At 30.5% G+C, this 12,131-nt stretch overlaps 1 protein-coding gene across 4 annotated transcripts in view; it reads right to left on the bottom strand.

The window, feature by feature from the left end:
• Nucleotides 1–2,224: 2,224 nt before the first annotated feature.
• The window catches only part of LOC108773845 (very low-density lipoprotein receptor), a 36,189-nt gene continuing 26,282 nt past the window's right edge, over nucleotides 2,225–12,131 (bottom strand). For 2 of the 4 annotated variants that reach the window (XM_018539789.1, XM_018539788.1), the window contains exons 5-14: nucleotides 11,980–12,102; nucleotides 8,417–8,652; nucleotides 8,045–8,249; nucleotides 7,341–7,652; nucleotides 6,929–7,229; nucleotides 6,544–6,835; nucleotides 5,038–5,518; nucleotides 4,131–4,214; nucleotides 2,779–3,047; nucleotides 2,225–2,636 (exon numbers count right to left, since the gene is read on the bottom strand). In XM_018539789.1, the coding sequence (XP_018395291.1) occupies nucleotides 2,592–2,636; nucleotides 2,779–3,047; nucleotides 4,131–4,214; nucleotides 5,038–5,518; nucleotides 6,544–6,835; nucleotides 6,929–7,229; nucleotides 7,341–7,652; nucleotides 8,045–8,249; nucleotides 8,417–8,652; nucleotides 11,980–12,102 (2,348 nt within the window). In that variant the 3' untranslated portion in view covers nucleotides 2,225–2,591. The remainder of the gene's footprint in view (nucleotides 2,637–2,778; nucleotides 3,048–4,130; nucleotides 4,215–5,037; nucleotides 5,519–6,543; nucleotides 6,836–6,928; nucleotides 7,230–7,340; nucleotides 7,653–8,044; nucleotides 8,250–8,416; nucleotides 8,653–11,979; nucleotides 12,103–12,131) is intronic. The other 2 variants (XM_018539790.1, XM_018539792.1) reach the window with 2 other exon arrangements.

Genomic DNA, 12,131 nt, shown 5'->3' on the forward strand with positions numbered 1-12,131 from the left:
GTCAACAGGAATGACAGGCCAATTCTCTGCACCTCATTTATAGAGTTTCTGTATTCTTCTATATTCTCGTAGAAGTATTTTCTCATGAGATCTTTTTGGTTCTCTTTTTTATGAAATTATGAAAGTTCTTACAAAGCCAAATTTCGTAATTTAATTCTTAAATAATTGTAATCAATAAGACTTTTTTTTTTGTTCATAAGGAATGTATCTTCATGCTAATATTTTATCTCCTAGCAATAATATTGCATCACGAGACCTTTTCATTTCTTTTGTTGTGAAGCTATAAAGGCTTATACAATAGAGTCGAATTTTACAATTTGACTTATCTAAATTGTTTAAAATATTATAATATAAAATTATCCAACTGTACTATAGTACAAATCGAATAAGATAGTAGAACAAATATTTTTCCCATAGTCTACAGATGATTTTCGTGATTACAAATATCGCGATTTCATTGTGATTTTCTCAGTATTTTAACTATAATTTTAACATAAAGAGAAATTCATTTCCATAGTCTCGCTCACTTTCCATTGCAGCACTTTTATACTCAATTTTTGCTACACTTTGTACATGTGTGTGTGTGCGTGCGCGTGTGTGTGTGTACATACATATACATATGTATACACACACACATACATACACATACATATTATATAATATTTATATAGTAAATAAAATTCTTAAGCCCGATGCAATAATTCTATACAAATACACTGATTTCTTTAATAGATTGAAGTACTTGACAACAGTTTCTTTTAACAAACGCACAGTCACACTTACTGTCATTGAGCTCAAGTCGTTACAACAATGCTCTTTCCGCGTTTTACTACATAAACGATAGTATAATATTTGTAAATAGAGCAATTTTTTTCAAGTGATATGGACCGCCCATCAATATACAGACAACTGCTGGAAAGTCCTGACATATGTCACATATGTCTATGGCATTGTACGCATTAAACAGACATAAAAGGAGAAATTTCTTCTGAACATACACTATTTCTCATTATAATTCGCGCTTTTTAACTTTCTGTTTGTTTAATTAATACACGAAGCTGATTATGTATAAATATATTGTTAAATATAAATTATAGAGAAGAGATTAAAACATGTAATAAAATTAAAAAAGGATGTAATATTATCTGTCTGTGCAGATTTGATTAGGTAATCAAACCTGCAGAGACAGATTTGAGCAGAGTATGTAATCAATTTTTGATGGCAGAAAGACAACAAATTTCACAACGTCTAAAACTTGACAATGTCAACAAACTCGAAATATAACGAAGCCAGTTGATATGCTATGCAATCATTGAAAGCAGAAATCAAGCAAGAATATATTTGCTCGGTTTCCGCTACTAGTCTGCTGCCAAATTGCTCGCAGATCCTGCTCAATTTCTGCTAACAATCTGCTAACATAGTATATCAGCAAGCTTTATCCCGAGCTTAATGCAGACACAGAAGACTATGGATTTACAATGGGAATCTGATGAAATTTGTTACCAATCTGTCAGTAAATTGCTATAACATTTTGCTATTTATATACATATAAATATGTCTTTTATAGGAAGAGAGAGGTCTTTCTTTCTCATAACAAAAGAAAGAGAATAACTCAAAATAAAAGAAAATAATAATTATAGCCTCTTATTCCACTTTAATTGAGTGATAGTTTGTTTCACAGCATACATTTAACGTTACAACTTTCATTTTAACATCATGTAATTTTTAAATAATTTTAATAATATATGATTGAGATTTTTCGCATTATTTACATATGACTTCTATAAGATATTACTCAAAAAAGTAATATCTTGAGTACTTAAAAATTATATTCAAAAAACGTCCATTGTGTATATTTCTGAATAAATAATTAAACAAGTTGATATTCTTACATATACATAGCGCATGTAAAATCATACGCTATGTGCGCCAGGCCATGCTAAATCGCTCTAAAAATTTCTATATTACAAATTATATATTACTTAACTAAATAGAGAAAATGTTAAGTAGGAATTTTAACTCTTAAACGCCACATTACGGGAACAATACACTTAAGTATCGCATACCCAATCCAATTCGATTGTTTATAACTTTCATAAAAATAAAGAAACAATTTTTTTTCAATCAACGTAATAGTATCAAGCAAATATATCTTTATTAATAAAAAAAAGTTATAAGCAATGGAAAAAGCATTAAAAAAAAGAATATTAGAAGAAAAGCTGGATATGCCATACCAAAAAGGCGATATAAGAGTTAAGTTGTCATTAAACTATTTGGCTACATAAAGATAGATTATTTGGCAACAGTTTCTCTAGATATTTCTCCCTTTACGTCCTAGAGCAAATCTAAATGTTGCACGCATAATATACATATATTTGAGTGACAAAGTGCTAAAGTTTGTAAAGAAATAGAGATACAAAAAAAATTAACATAATCACAGTTTGTTGGCAGGCTTGCGAGCGAGCGCAGGCATGATGCGTTTGGACAGGCTCTTTTAACGCAAATACCTTGTCTTTCTTTACATTTTATCACTTGGTCGATATAGTGCTTCTGTAGCCTGTTGAATCTTTTATATATTGACAGACTGAGTCTTAAACATAATCATTTGTTCCAGGACTTGTCAATGGTTCTTGAGCCTGAAACAAATATACCATTTTTTTTATTAAAAAAACATTTTGAAATTTTATTTCTTTCAATATCATAATTCATAAAAATTGCTTTTTAACATCTTTTAGATAAAAATTAATTCAAATAACTATAAGAGTTCGAAACTTTTACCTCTTCTCCAACTGTAGCTGCAGGGAGTGGGAATCTGTTTTTCTCAAGACTAAATTGATCTTCTGTAGTCTTTCTATAGACGGGATTATCGAAGTTCATACTAGTAACATTACGATGAAGATAATGCCTGTAGCACAGCACTGCAACAAGTGCAAGTAATAACAGTCCTAAGGACACTACACCTATCACGATGCCAGCGACTAAACCAGGATCTGTAGATTCAGTTATTGAGTTTCCTTTTCCATCTGCATCTCCTGATGATAATGGATCTAGAAATAGCATATTCAATGTGAAAATTCCAAAACATAAATTTGATATTCAAATGTAAAGAGTCCCAAAAATCTTTTCCCATTCCAGCGCATTCATTACTGTAGCAGAATTAATACAATTAATTAGTAAAAACTTAATAAATACATTTTTGTAGTGTATACAATGGTCATAATTATAAAAATACAGTAAAAATCTAAACAATACTAACTAAGCCATTTAGTATGTAGATTGCACATTTTTAAGAAAAAAATACATGCACATTCATATTATACAAGCAGGGTAATATTAATATATCTAATAATCTTTCTACAATTTAATATTATAGAAGATTATAAATAAGTTATATATGTATGATATATAAAATTGTATGATATGAATAATTAAATAATCGATTGTAATCAATCTATTTTTCTAGATAAATAATAAATATTAATTCAATATATTACTTTAGATATAGCAAATAACTTTTTATTTATGGATTTTTTAATAAACAAAATTAATGTTTCCTTAATAAAAATATGAAAAATCTTTATTTATTTTAGATTTCCTATTTTCCACGTATATTTATATCACTGATTTATTAAAATTTATTTAAAATAAGGAAAAAATGAAATATAGTTTCTGTATTTCTATGAAGTTTAATTTCTAGAAAACTCTGAGAAAAAACTTAAAAAATATTTTTTTATGTATTATTTCGGAAGAAATTTACTCGTACTTCAATTTAGTTACAAATCGATTCAATAAAAATATATATAGATTTGAAATTTGTAATAATACTACATACTAAAAAAATTATGATGTAGATTTGACATATATTAGACTTAATGCAATAATATCTATTTTCTCAAAAATAAAGAAGTCTCTGATTCAGCATTCAATATTTTAATTTTAAATAATGAAGTTACGCTAATATATTTTAATTAGTGGTTTTAAGAAGCCCAATCTAAAATGTATTTCAAAATGAATCACCATAAATTAATAGATGTTCAAATGATTAATTAATTTTATGATAGTTACATAAAAGCTAACATATCCCCAAAAGATCTGTGAATATTAATGAAATATCATTCAACTAAACTTACTGGCAGTCGTAGTAACATTCAGAGGTTTGAGCCTCTGGAACGGCATCATGGGTGTTTGCGTGGACGGCGCTATGGTCCTAGTAACTGGAATATCCCAAATTCATGCAACACGAAGGCAAATAAATGAAACAACGTAAATAATGAGCGCATAACATTTTAGCAATTATTGAACGTTAATAAAAAAATTAAATTTTTATGCATCCGAAATAATTTATTTTGTGCACTAAAAATACACACGCTTTTTCGCAATTTTTTCGCATCCGAGCACTTGCACGTTCTCATATTATACTTCATATAAATTTCTTTTCATACATTTTTTTATAAAAATGATCATGCAAAATGATTTATCACTACGTGATTTATCATTACGTGACAATTGTTATATGAGATATCAATGTTACTAATTAGATGCGTGTTGTCTGCATATGAGCATAATAACTACCGAATATAGAGGACTTTAAACAAAAAAAAATGACATTTTGAGCATTTTTTTGCATAATAAGCATTAATAAATTAAAATGCACCAACGACATGCAATGCTATCCAAAAATATAGATTTCTTTCTCATAATATGCTATATTGTAAAGATCCATAACAGATTTATCATAAATTGACGAACAGCTTTCCATAATTGTCTATTATTCTTTTAAAAAAAAGATTTTGATTTGTGATATATAACGTCTGTTACCAAAATATTAAAAAAATGACTTTTAATATTGTATAATTTAAAAACATCTAGTCTTTTTAATTTAAAAGACTATTATGCTAAAGAAATATGATTAAATTATAAATAATTTGTACTTTGTCTCTTATAAATTTGTTGCTATGACGAAGCAGTTGAAAATTGCGTAGTAATTCAGTGTTGGAAGGTTATTCGTCAATTGTAATATCCTCGTGACTGACTCACCATTTTCCACACACATCAATCCATCAGGTAATAATCGTAAACCGTCCGGACAGGCGCACGATAATAGTGGTGATCTAGAGTTGATTTTAGGCGCGGGCAAACATAGATGACTGCAATGTCCATTGACAGCTTGACATTGATTCATTCCATCAGGCTGTCTGTAAGGATGATATACATGGACTACCATCGGATGCTGAAGCGTTCTGATTGACGTAACGGCTTCTACTTCTTTGCCGGTGAATTTGTTAGCTTTAAAAATTGTTTCCTTATCCCAATCGGTCCAGTATACGTAATCTTCGAAGGTTGTTATACTGAAGGGATGCCTAAGACTTTCGGGAGAGTATAGTACTGTTCGTCTACCGGTACCGTCGTAATTACAGGAACCTATGATGTTCAATTTTGCGTCTACCCAATATACTCTCTTGCCAATCAAGTCTAAAGCTAACCCATTAGGCCACTTGACATCATTACCGACAATCACCTGCAATAAACTCTTGTTAAAAGTCAAGATAAATTGATCAAAAAAACATAATTATTTGTGTGCTTTATTAATGATTCATAATTGCTTTTTTCAAACTGATTTATAGAGACACCAGTTAGAAAAAATCCGCAACTCCAGAAAAAAGCAATTTAAAATAAATATAAGTAATCATTTAATTGCAATTGTAAATTGTTACTTAAGTTCTTCATCGTCAAATGCACATGTGCATGCATACACGTTAAAACAAGAGATAGTAATTGAATTAAAAAAAATTTTTTAATTCTATGATGCTTATTAAATAATATACGCGGATCAGCCGAAAAGTAATATAAAGTCCATACGTAACTCGTAAACAAAAAGAGATATTAAAATAAAACATAAAAATGCATTTTATTGATTACAAGACTTTCCAACATGGTCACAGATATATATTTTTCCCAACGGTGAACTAGTTTATTCATTCAGTCAATGAAGAATTCTGGTGATCTTTTCTTGATCCATAACTTCATTGTGTCTTTCATTTTATCATCCGAAAAATTTTAGTGACATTCATCGTCATTTACAAGTCGTTTATAATAATGAAATTATTAATTGAAATACTGTGAATAAGGTGCAATAAAATCTCGTGGAGAGGAACTGATGGATTAAGCGCCTTGCAATTTTTACTTCTTTCTAAATTTAAAGAGAAACCTTAAGGAAATTTATTTTATCACAGATGATGAAGTGAAGGACGCAGTGAAGTTGTATATCAGGCAAAGACCATAAAAATTTTATATTACCCGGATGAGAATACTGATCCACCGTTAGGAGAAATGTGTAGCTGTAAATGTGTAAATGGCTACGTTGAAAAGTAATAGTACGTTTTTGTAACCAATAAATTACACTTTTGTGTTTACGAGTTACGTGAAACTGTGCATTATTTTTCAGCTGACACATATACTCTCCAATAATAGTGAGAGAGAGAAAGAGAGAAAGAATAACGCTAGTTTTTAATTAATATCATTTCCAATATTTCCGTTTCCTACCGATCGATGAGTGCCATCCATGCCGGCTCGTTCAATACGAGCCTCGTCGCTCCAGTCTGTCCAAAACATCCAACCTTCCAATGGATTCAATGCTATCGCTCTAGGTTCTTGAATGCGATCTCGTATCAGAGTCTTCCTCATATTTCCTTCGAAATTGGCCAATTCGATAGTATCTTTTCCAGAGTCTGTCCAATAAATGTGACTGTAAATCCAGTCAACTGCCAATCCATCTGATGTGGTAAAATCGTTTTCGATAACGACTGTGCGCTCATTTCCTTCATCTATTGGAGCTCTAAAAAAATATGTCATTTTATCAATGTATCTCTTAATATTTGAAACTTAATAACAGAGACTTTTTTCTAGTCATAAGAAAATTATAACAAACTTGTAAATTTTCTTTTCACTGATGTCGCTCCAGAAAATCATTCCAGTGCGAAAGACAAAATCCAAAGCTGTTGCCATTTTAGTATTATTAACGATAGCAGTCATCTCTTGACGGTCTAGAGCTACTTTTCGAATATCATGTCGACGAGCAAATAACAAACTTGCGTGACCCTCCGCGGCTTTACAACGTGTTAAATTTCGCGGATCTTTAAGATAACCGCTAGCGCAGCTGCATTTAAAACCACCTTTTTCATTATGGCAAAATTGAGAACAGCTACCCGGTTCCAAGCATTCATCAATATCTAAAAAATAAAGTAATCTCTTAACAGCTTTAATGTAGAGCTAAGAGGTGCGATAAAAGAAACCTTAAGGAAATATTGTATTAACATTTAGAAATGCAACTTTGTTCATACCATCGCACGTGCGATTGTCGATAAGTCTATAACCCGTACGGCAGTCACATCGGTAACCAATAGGCAAATCGACACAAATCTGCGAACATCCACCGTTATTTTTTGCACATTCATTCACGTCGCAGAGCTCGGCACTCTCATCCTCCCAGCCGATGCAATCTGGGTTTTTGTTGCAGACGTTTTCTAGAGGAATACATGAGCCCTCGCTGCACTCAAACTGAATTCGTGGATCGCAGCTTACGATTTTGCTTGTACAATTCTTCTCGTCGCTTCCATCGGAGCATTCGGCTTTACCGTTGCAATACAGATGACCTAAACATATATCATAAATCGTTGAAAATCCGAAATGTACAGAAAGATTTGTACGACTATCATGTAAAACGATAAATTCTTTATTTAAAACTGACATGATAAAAAATTATGTACACTATTTCTATAACATATTAATTGTTTTTTATTACATGTTTTTATAACATATTGATTTTTTAAATCTCAACGTAACATAAACATTAAATTTAATCTTACAGCCGTCTTCTATTTACATAAAATATACTATTATTTATTAACAAAAAAACAAGATTTTTCATTAATTTATCATTTTATCGTTTATGTTATCACATAATTCATTGTAATTTTATGTTTAACATAATGACAATTTTGAATAGTTTACAGAAATATTACATCTTTAAATATGCAGTTAGTACCTGAGATGCACGAACGTCGATCTTCGCACTGAAATTGATCGGGTCTGCAAGTTACATTGTGGCATCTCTGTGGGGATTCATCCGCACCATTGGGACAGTCTTTTTCGCCGTCGCATACCCAAGTCTGATGGATGCAAGTAACACCATCGTCGCAATCGAACTCCTTGTTCTCACAGTGGCTTATCTTCTTCCCATTCTCAATATCCTAAAAGGGATGAATTTAAAAGAAATTTCAAGAAATGTCAGATCTGTGTGCAATGCGATATTATGTAAATTGTATCCTATTATTTTCTTCTCAAGTTTCTATGTTCTTAACATCGCGTAAACATTTTCAATTATTCGGTACTTGACGAGACTATGAAGATGAAATACCTTGCATCCCATCTCATCGGATTGATCTGGACAATCGTAGGCACCGTCGCATCTCCATCGCGATGTTATGCAATAATTCTCTGAACACGCAAAATCAGTGCCAGGATGACACGTTATCGGTCCACAACCCTTCTCGTCGCTGTTGTCTCCGCAATCGTTGTCGTTGTCACAAACCCACAGTTGCTGGATACAGTGTTTGTTCGCGCAGGTAAACTCATCGGACCGGCAAGTGTCGTCTGAGGCAAAAGATTTCTCATGTGAGAAAAGTGGAACGACATTTTATTTACTAGTAATAGAAATTCTCTCGCACAGCTATTGTTTATTTTAACAGAGATTGACATTTGATTAGCGTACAAACGTAAAGTCTTTTTAAAACAATTTTCTACGACTAGTATGTTAATCTATTAATGCAAATATTTAATATTTAAATGCTTGTATTAATATTTTTAATGTATTAATAATATTTTGAATATTTAAAATGTCAGCCTTTTAAATGTATAATAAATTGTATATTAAAATTATGTTATTTCATATAATTCATGAAAAAAATATTACAAATAATAAAAAAACCAAAATAAAATTGTTAGCTAAAATAGTAAATACTAGAGATGTAGGAGATTTCGGGTTCGGGTCGGATCGGAAATTTTTTTCGAGATTGAATCAAGATCCGAATATTTGTAATATTCGGGTACCCGTAAATTTCCGGGCACCCGAATTTAAAAACGAGTACCCGAAATTTATGGGTATCAGAACATTACAAACATTATATCGTTAAAAATAATTTTAAGTGATACTTCTTCATGATTTTTTATTCGTGTTTTTCACTTATAAACTTTTAGCGAAATTAAAAACTTTTAGTGAAAAACTCGAATAAAAAATCATAAAGAAGCATAACATTTATGCCATTAAAAAATTTTTAAATCTATGATCACTGCCCGACCCGATTTTAAATTCGGGTACAAGAACATTACAAACATTCGGGTCTCAACCCGATCCCGAAAATAGTTCCTGTCTCGAACCCGAGACTTGAGTACCCGTCATTTTCGGGTTACTCGCACACCCCTAATAAATACACACATGTAATGTATAATTAAAAAAAAACATTATGCCAATAATTATAATATAAAGCAATGTGTTCTTACATTGAGACATAACTTATACCCAATATGACTTAGGGAATCTCGATATCATTTGTAATGATTCTCTTTACAATTGATAAACTATACTATGACGTAAACTAAAACGTAGTATCTGATAACCTTTCACGATGACGTGTTTTTGTCTAGTTTCGCAGTAGTTATAAATGTTTTTGTAACAGGAGATTATACGTTTAGAGAACGTTTTCACATTTGCACCTTATTCTCTACTAGTTTTTTTCCTCTTATAATAATTAATTTGTAATTTGATAAATGTCTATTAATATGATCATTAAATTTAATCTATTCTTAAATAATCAATTTTGTATAAATACGCTTTATTTTACTGCAATAACTGCCAAACTTAAGAAAAAAAGTTTTTTATAAGGAAAAGAAATGTCATTTATCTTCTAGTATACAAGCATATATAATTTATAATAAATAGTATTTACGTATTTATGATAAAATATAAATTACGTATTTATGATAAAATATAAATTACACTTCACTTACATATTTCACATATAATTAAAAATACAAATACTATTATTTTTTAGATTTAGAACTATAAAAAAACTCTTGAATCTTACGCACGCATGCAAGCCATATTGGGAATTATAGTTATGCATTATTGTTAGGTCAAAATCGTAATATAGAGAAGTAGAACATAAATAAATTGCACAGCTTTCACGTATCGACATATAATTTAGACAAAAGTACGAAGACCTACTTATGATAAGACTGACATAAATAGCTTTAACGTAATGACTCGTGCGCAAATACCGTCCTAGGGAGCAACATGTTTATTAATTGTTTTTATATAGCAGAAAATCTGTTTTTTTTTTTCTCTCACTACACACCGTTACGTATTCTGTAATCGCAAACATTTGCACTTTCAAAGAGACAAGTTCCACAAGGAAATTAGAGGTTCCCGGCAGTCATTCGTAATTTCAAGCAGAATAATTATCTGCTTCTCTAGCAAGCGGTATCTGCGACACAACTTTATCTAACATTTTACGAAAAAAGCTACATATTAAATTGCACTCTCAATTATTACGATCGGAAATTCTCCAATTGAGAGACACAAGAGATAATAAGTGTATAATATACTTACAATGACTCCAAAGATATATGAAGAAAATAAAAAATATAATCAATTATTAAGTACAATAATTAAGTCATGGGTAGTCAATTTCCAATTCAATCTTTTTTATTTAAATAAAATCACTTTAGTGCTAATTTATATATAATAACCATGAATAAATGGACAGCGACAAAGATATCATAAATTCATTTAAACATATATATGTATATATGTATATGATATTTAAATAGACTTCTCGGTTTCAAATAAAATTTTTAATAAATTTTTTGAGTCACTTTCTACCCACAATTAATTCTTGCAAATCTTAACGCTATTGGCCGGCAAAGTAGCAAGGAAAGAAAAATCGACGAAAATCAGCGCATTACAGGAACATCGTCAATGAATCAACGCACTGATAATTACAGCTAATAAAAATATAAATAATGTAATTTGTGTAAGCCTTTTATAAAATGTGAGATACGATGTAAAACGAGCAATTTACTTATAAAGTGTATGCATTTGAGAAGTAGTTCAAAGCAATTATTAACGATTTCAAATTACAATCATTTTGTGTGTGTTACCATATTTAAGATTCTTTTTCTTATAGATTCACGATAATCATCACAATTTCCTTACATAAGCAACCTTCACCAATCAAAGATTTTGGCTTGTCCCAAGGAAACACTATCCCATCACCAACTCTCAACTATGATTGTTTTCGACTAAAAACATCGATACAATTTATCTCAGACATCGATAACTACGTATATCTACGTTTACATTAATGATATTAAAATTATATATTTGATATAAAATTTATATATTTTTAATGTATAATTGTAGAAAGCTATCTACAGTGACTACGTTTACAATACTATTAATCAAGTTTAATAATTATAGTTAGAATTTGGCCAATCACAGTCATTCCATTCTTCAGAGAAATAGTTATAGTTGGTCAGTTTCGTAACTATGAATGTTATTAAACCAGATTTAATGGTGACCATGTAAACGTAACCAAAGTTTCAATATATAGATATATACTTGCATCTTAAACTTCATATAGATTTATAATTAAAGCTCTATTTAAAAATGGACAATTGAAATATTTTTTTCTAAAAATAGTCGCGATATACCGCTTAGAGTTTTCAAGATGCACAATGTATTTTAAAGAGTTTCATGCAAAAACTAGTCAATACATGTATACCAAAAAATTTCGGCTATTTACTTTCGAAATGTAACGTGCAATACACGAGAAGGCACAGATAAAAAAACAGATTTAAAAAAAATCGAGAGAAGAAAGTATACAAGCGTATGGAAAAAGTAGCCCACGTGCAGAAGCTTACTGCATTCAGCCTCGTCTGATTTGTCCGAACAGTCAGGTCTGCCGTCGCACATCCATGTTAATGGCACGCACTCGCCATTTCCCGAATGGCACGTGAATTGTTCCGGTGTACAGGTCTTGTTCTCTACAAGATGACAATTGCATTGTACTGAA

This window comes from Cyphomyrmex costatus, unplaced genomic scaffold (genome assembly GCF_001594065.2).
Source record: "Cyphomyrmex costatus isolate MS0001 unplaced genomic scaffold, Ccosl1.0 scaffold222, whole genome shotgun sequence".
Lineage (NCBI taxonomy): Eukaryota > Metazoa > Arthropoda > Insecta > Hymenoptera > Formicidae > Cyphomyrmex > Cyphomyrmex costatus.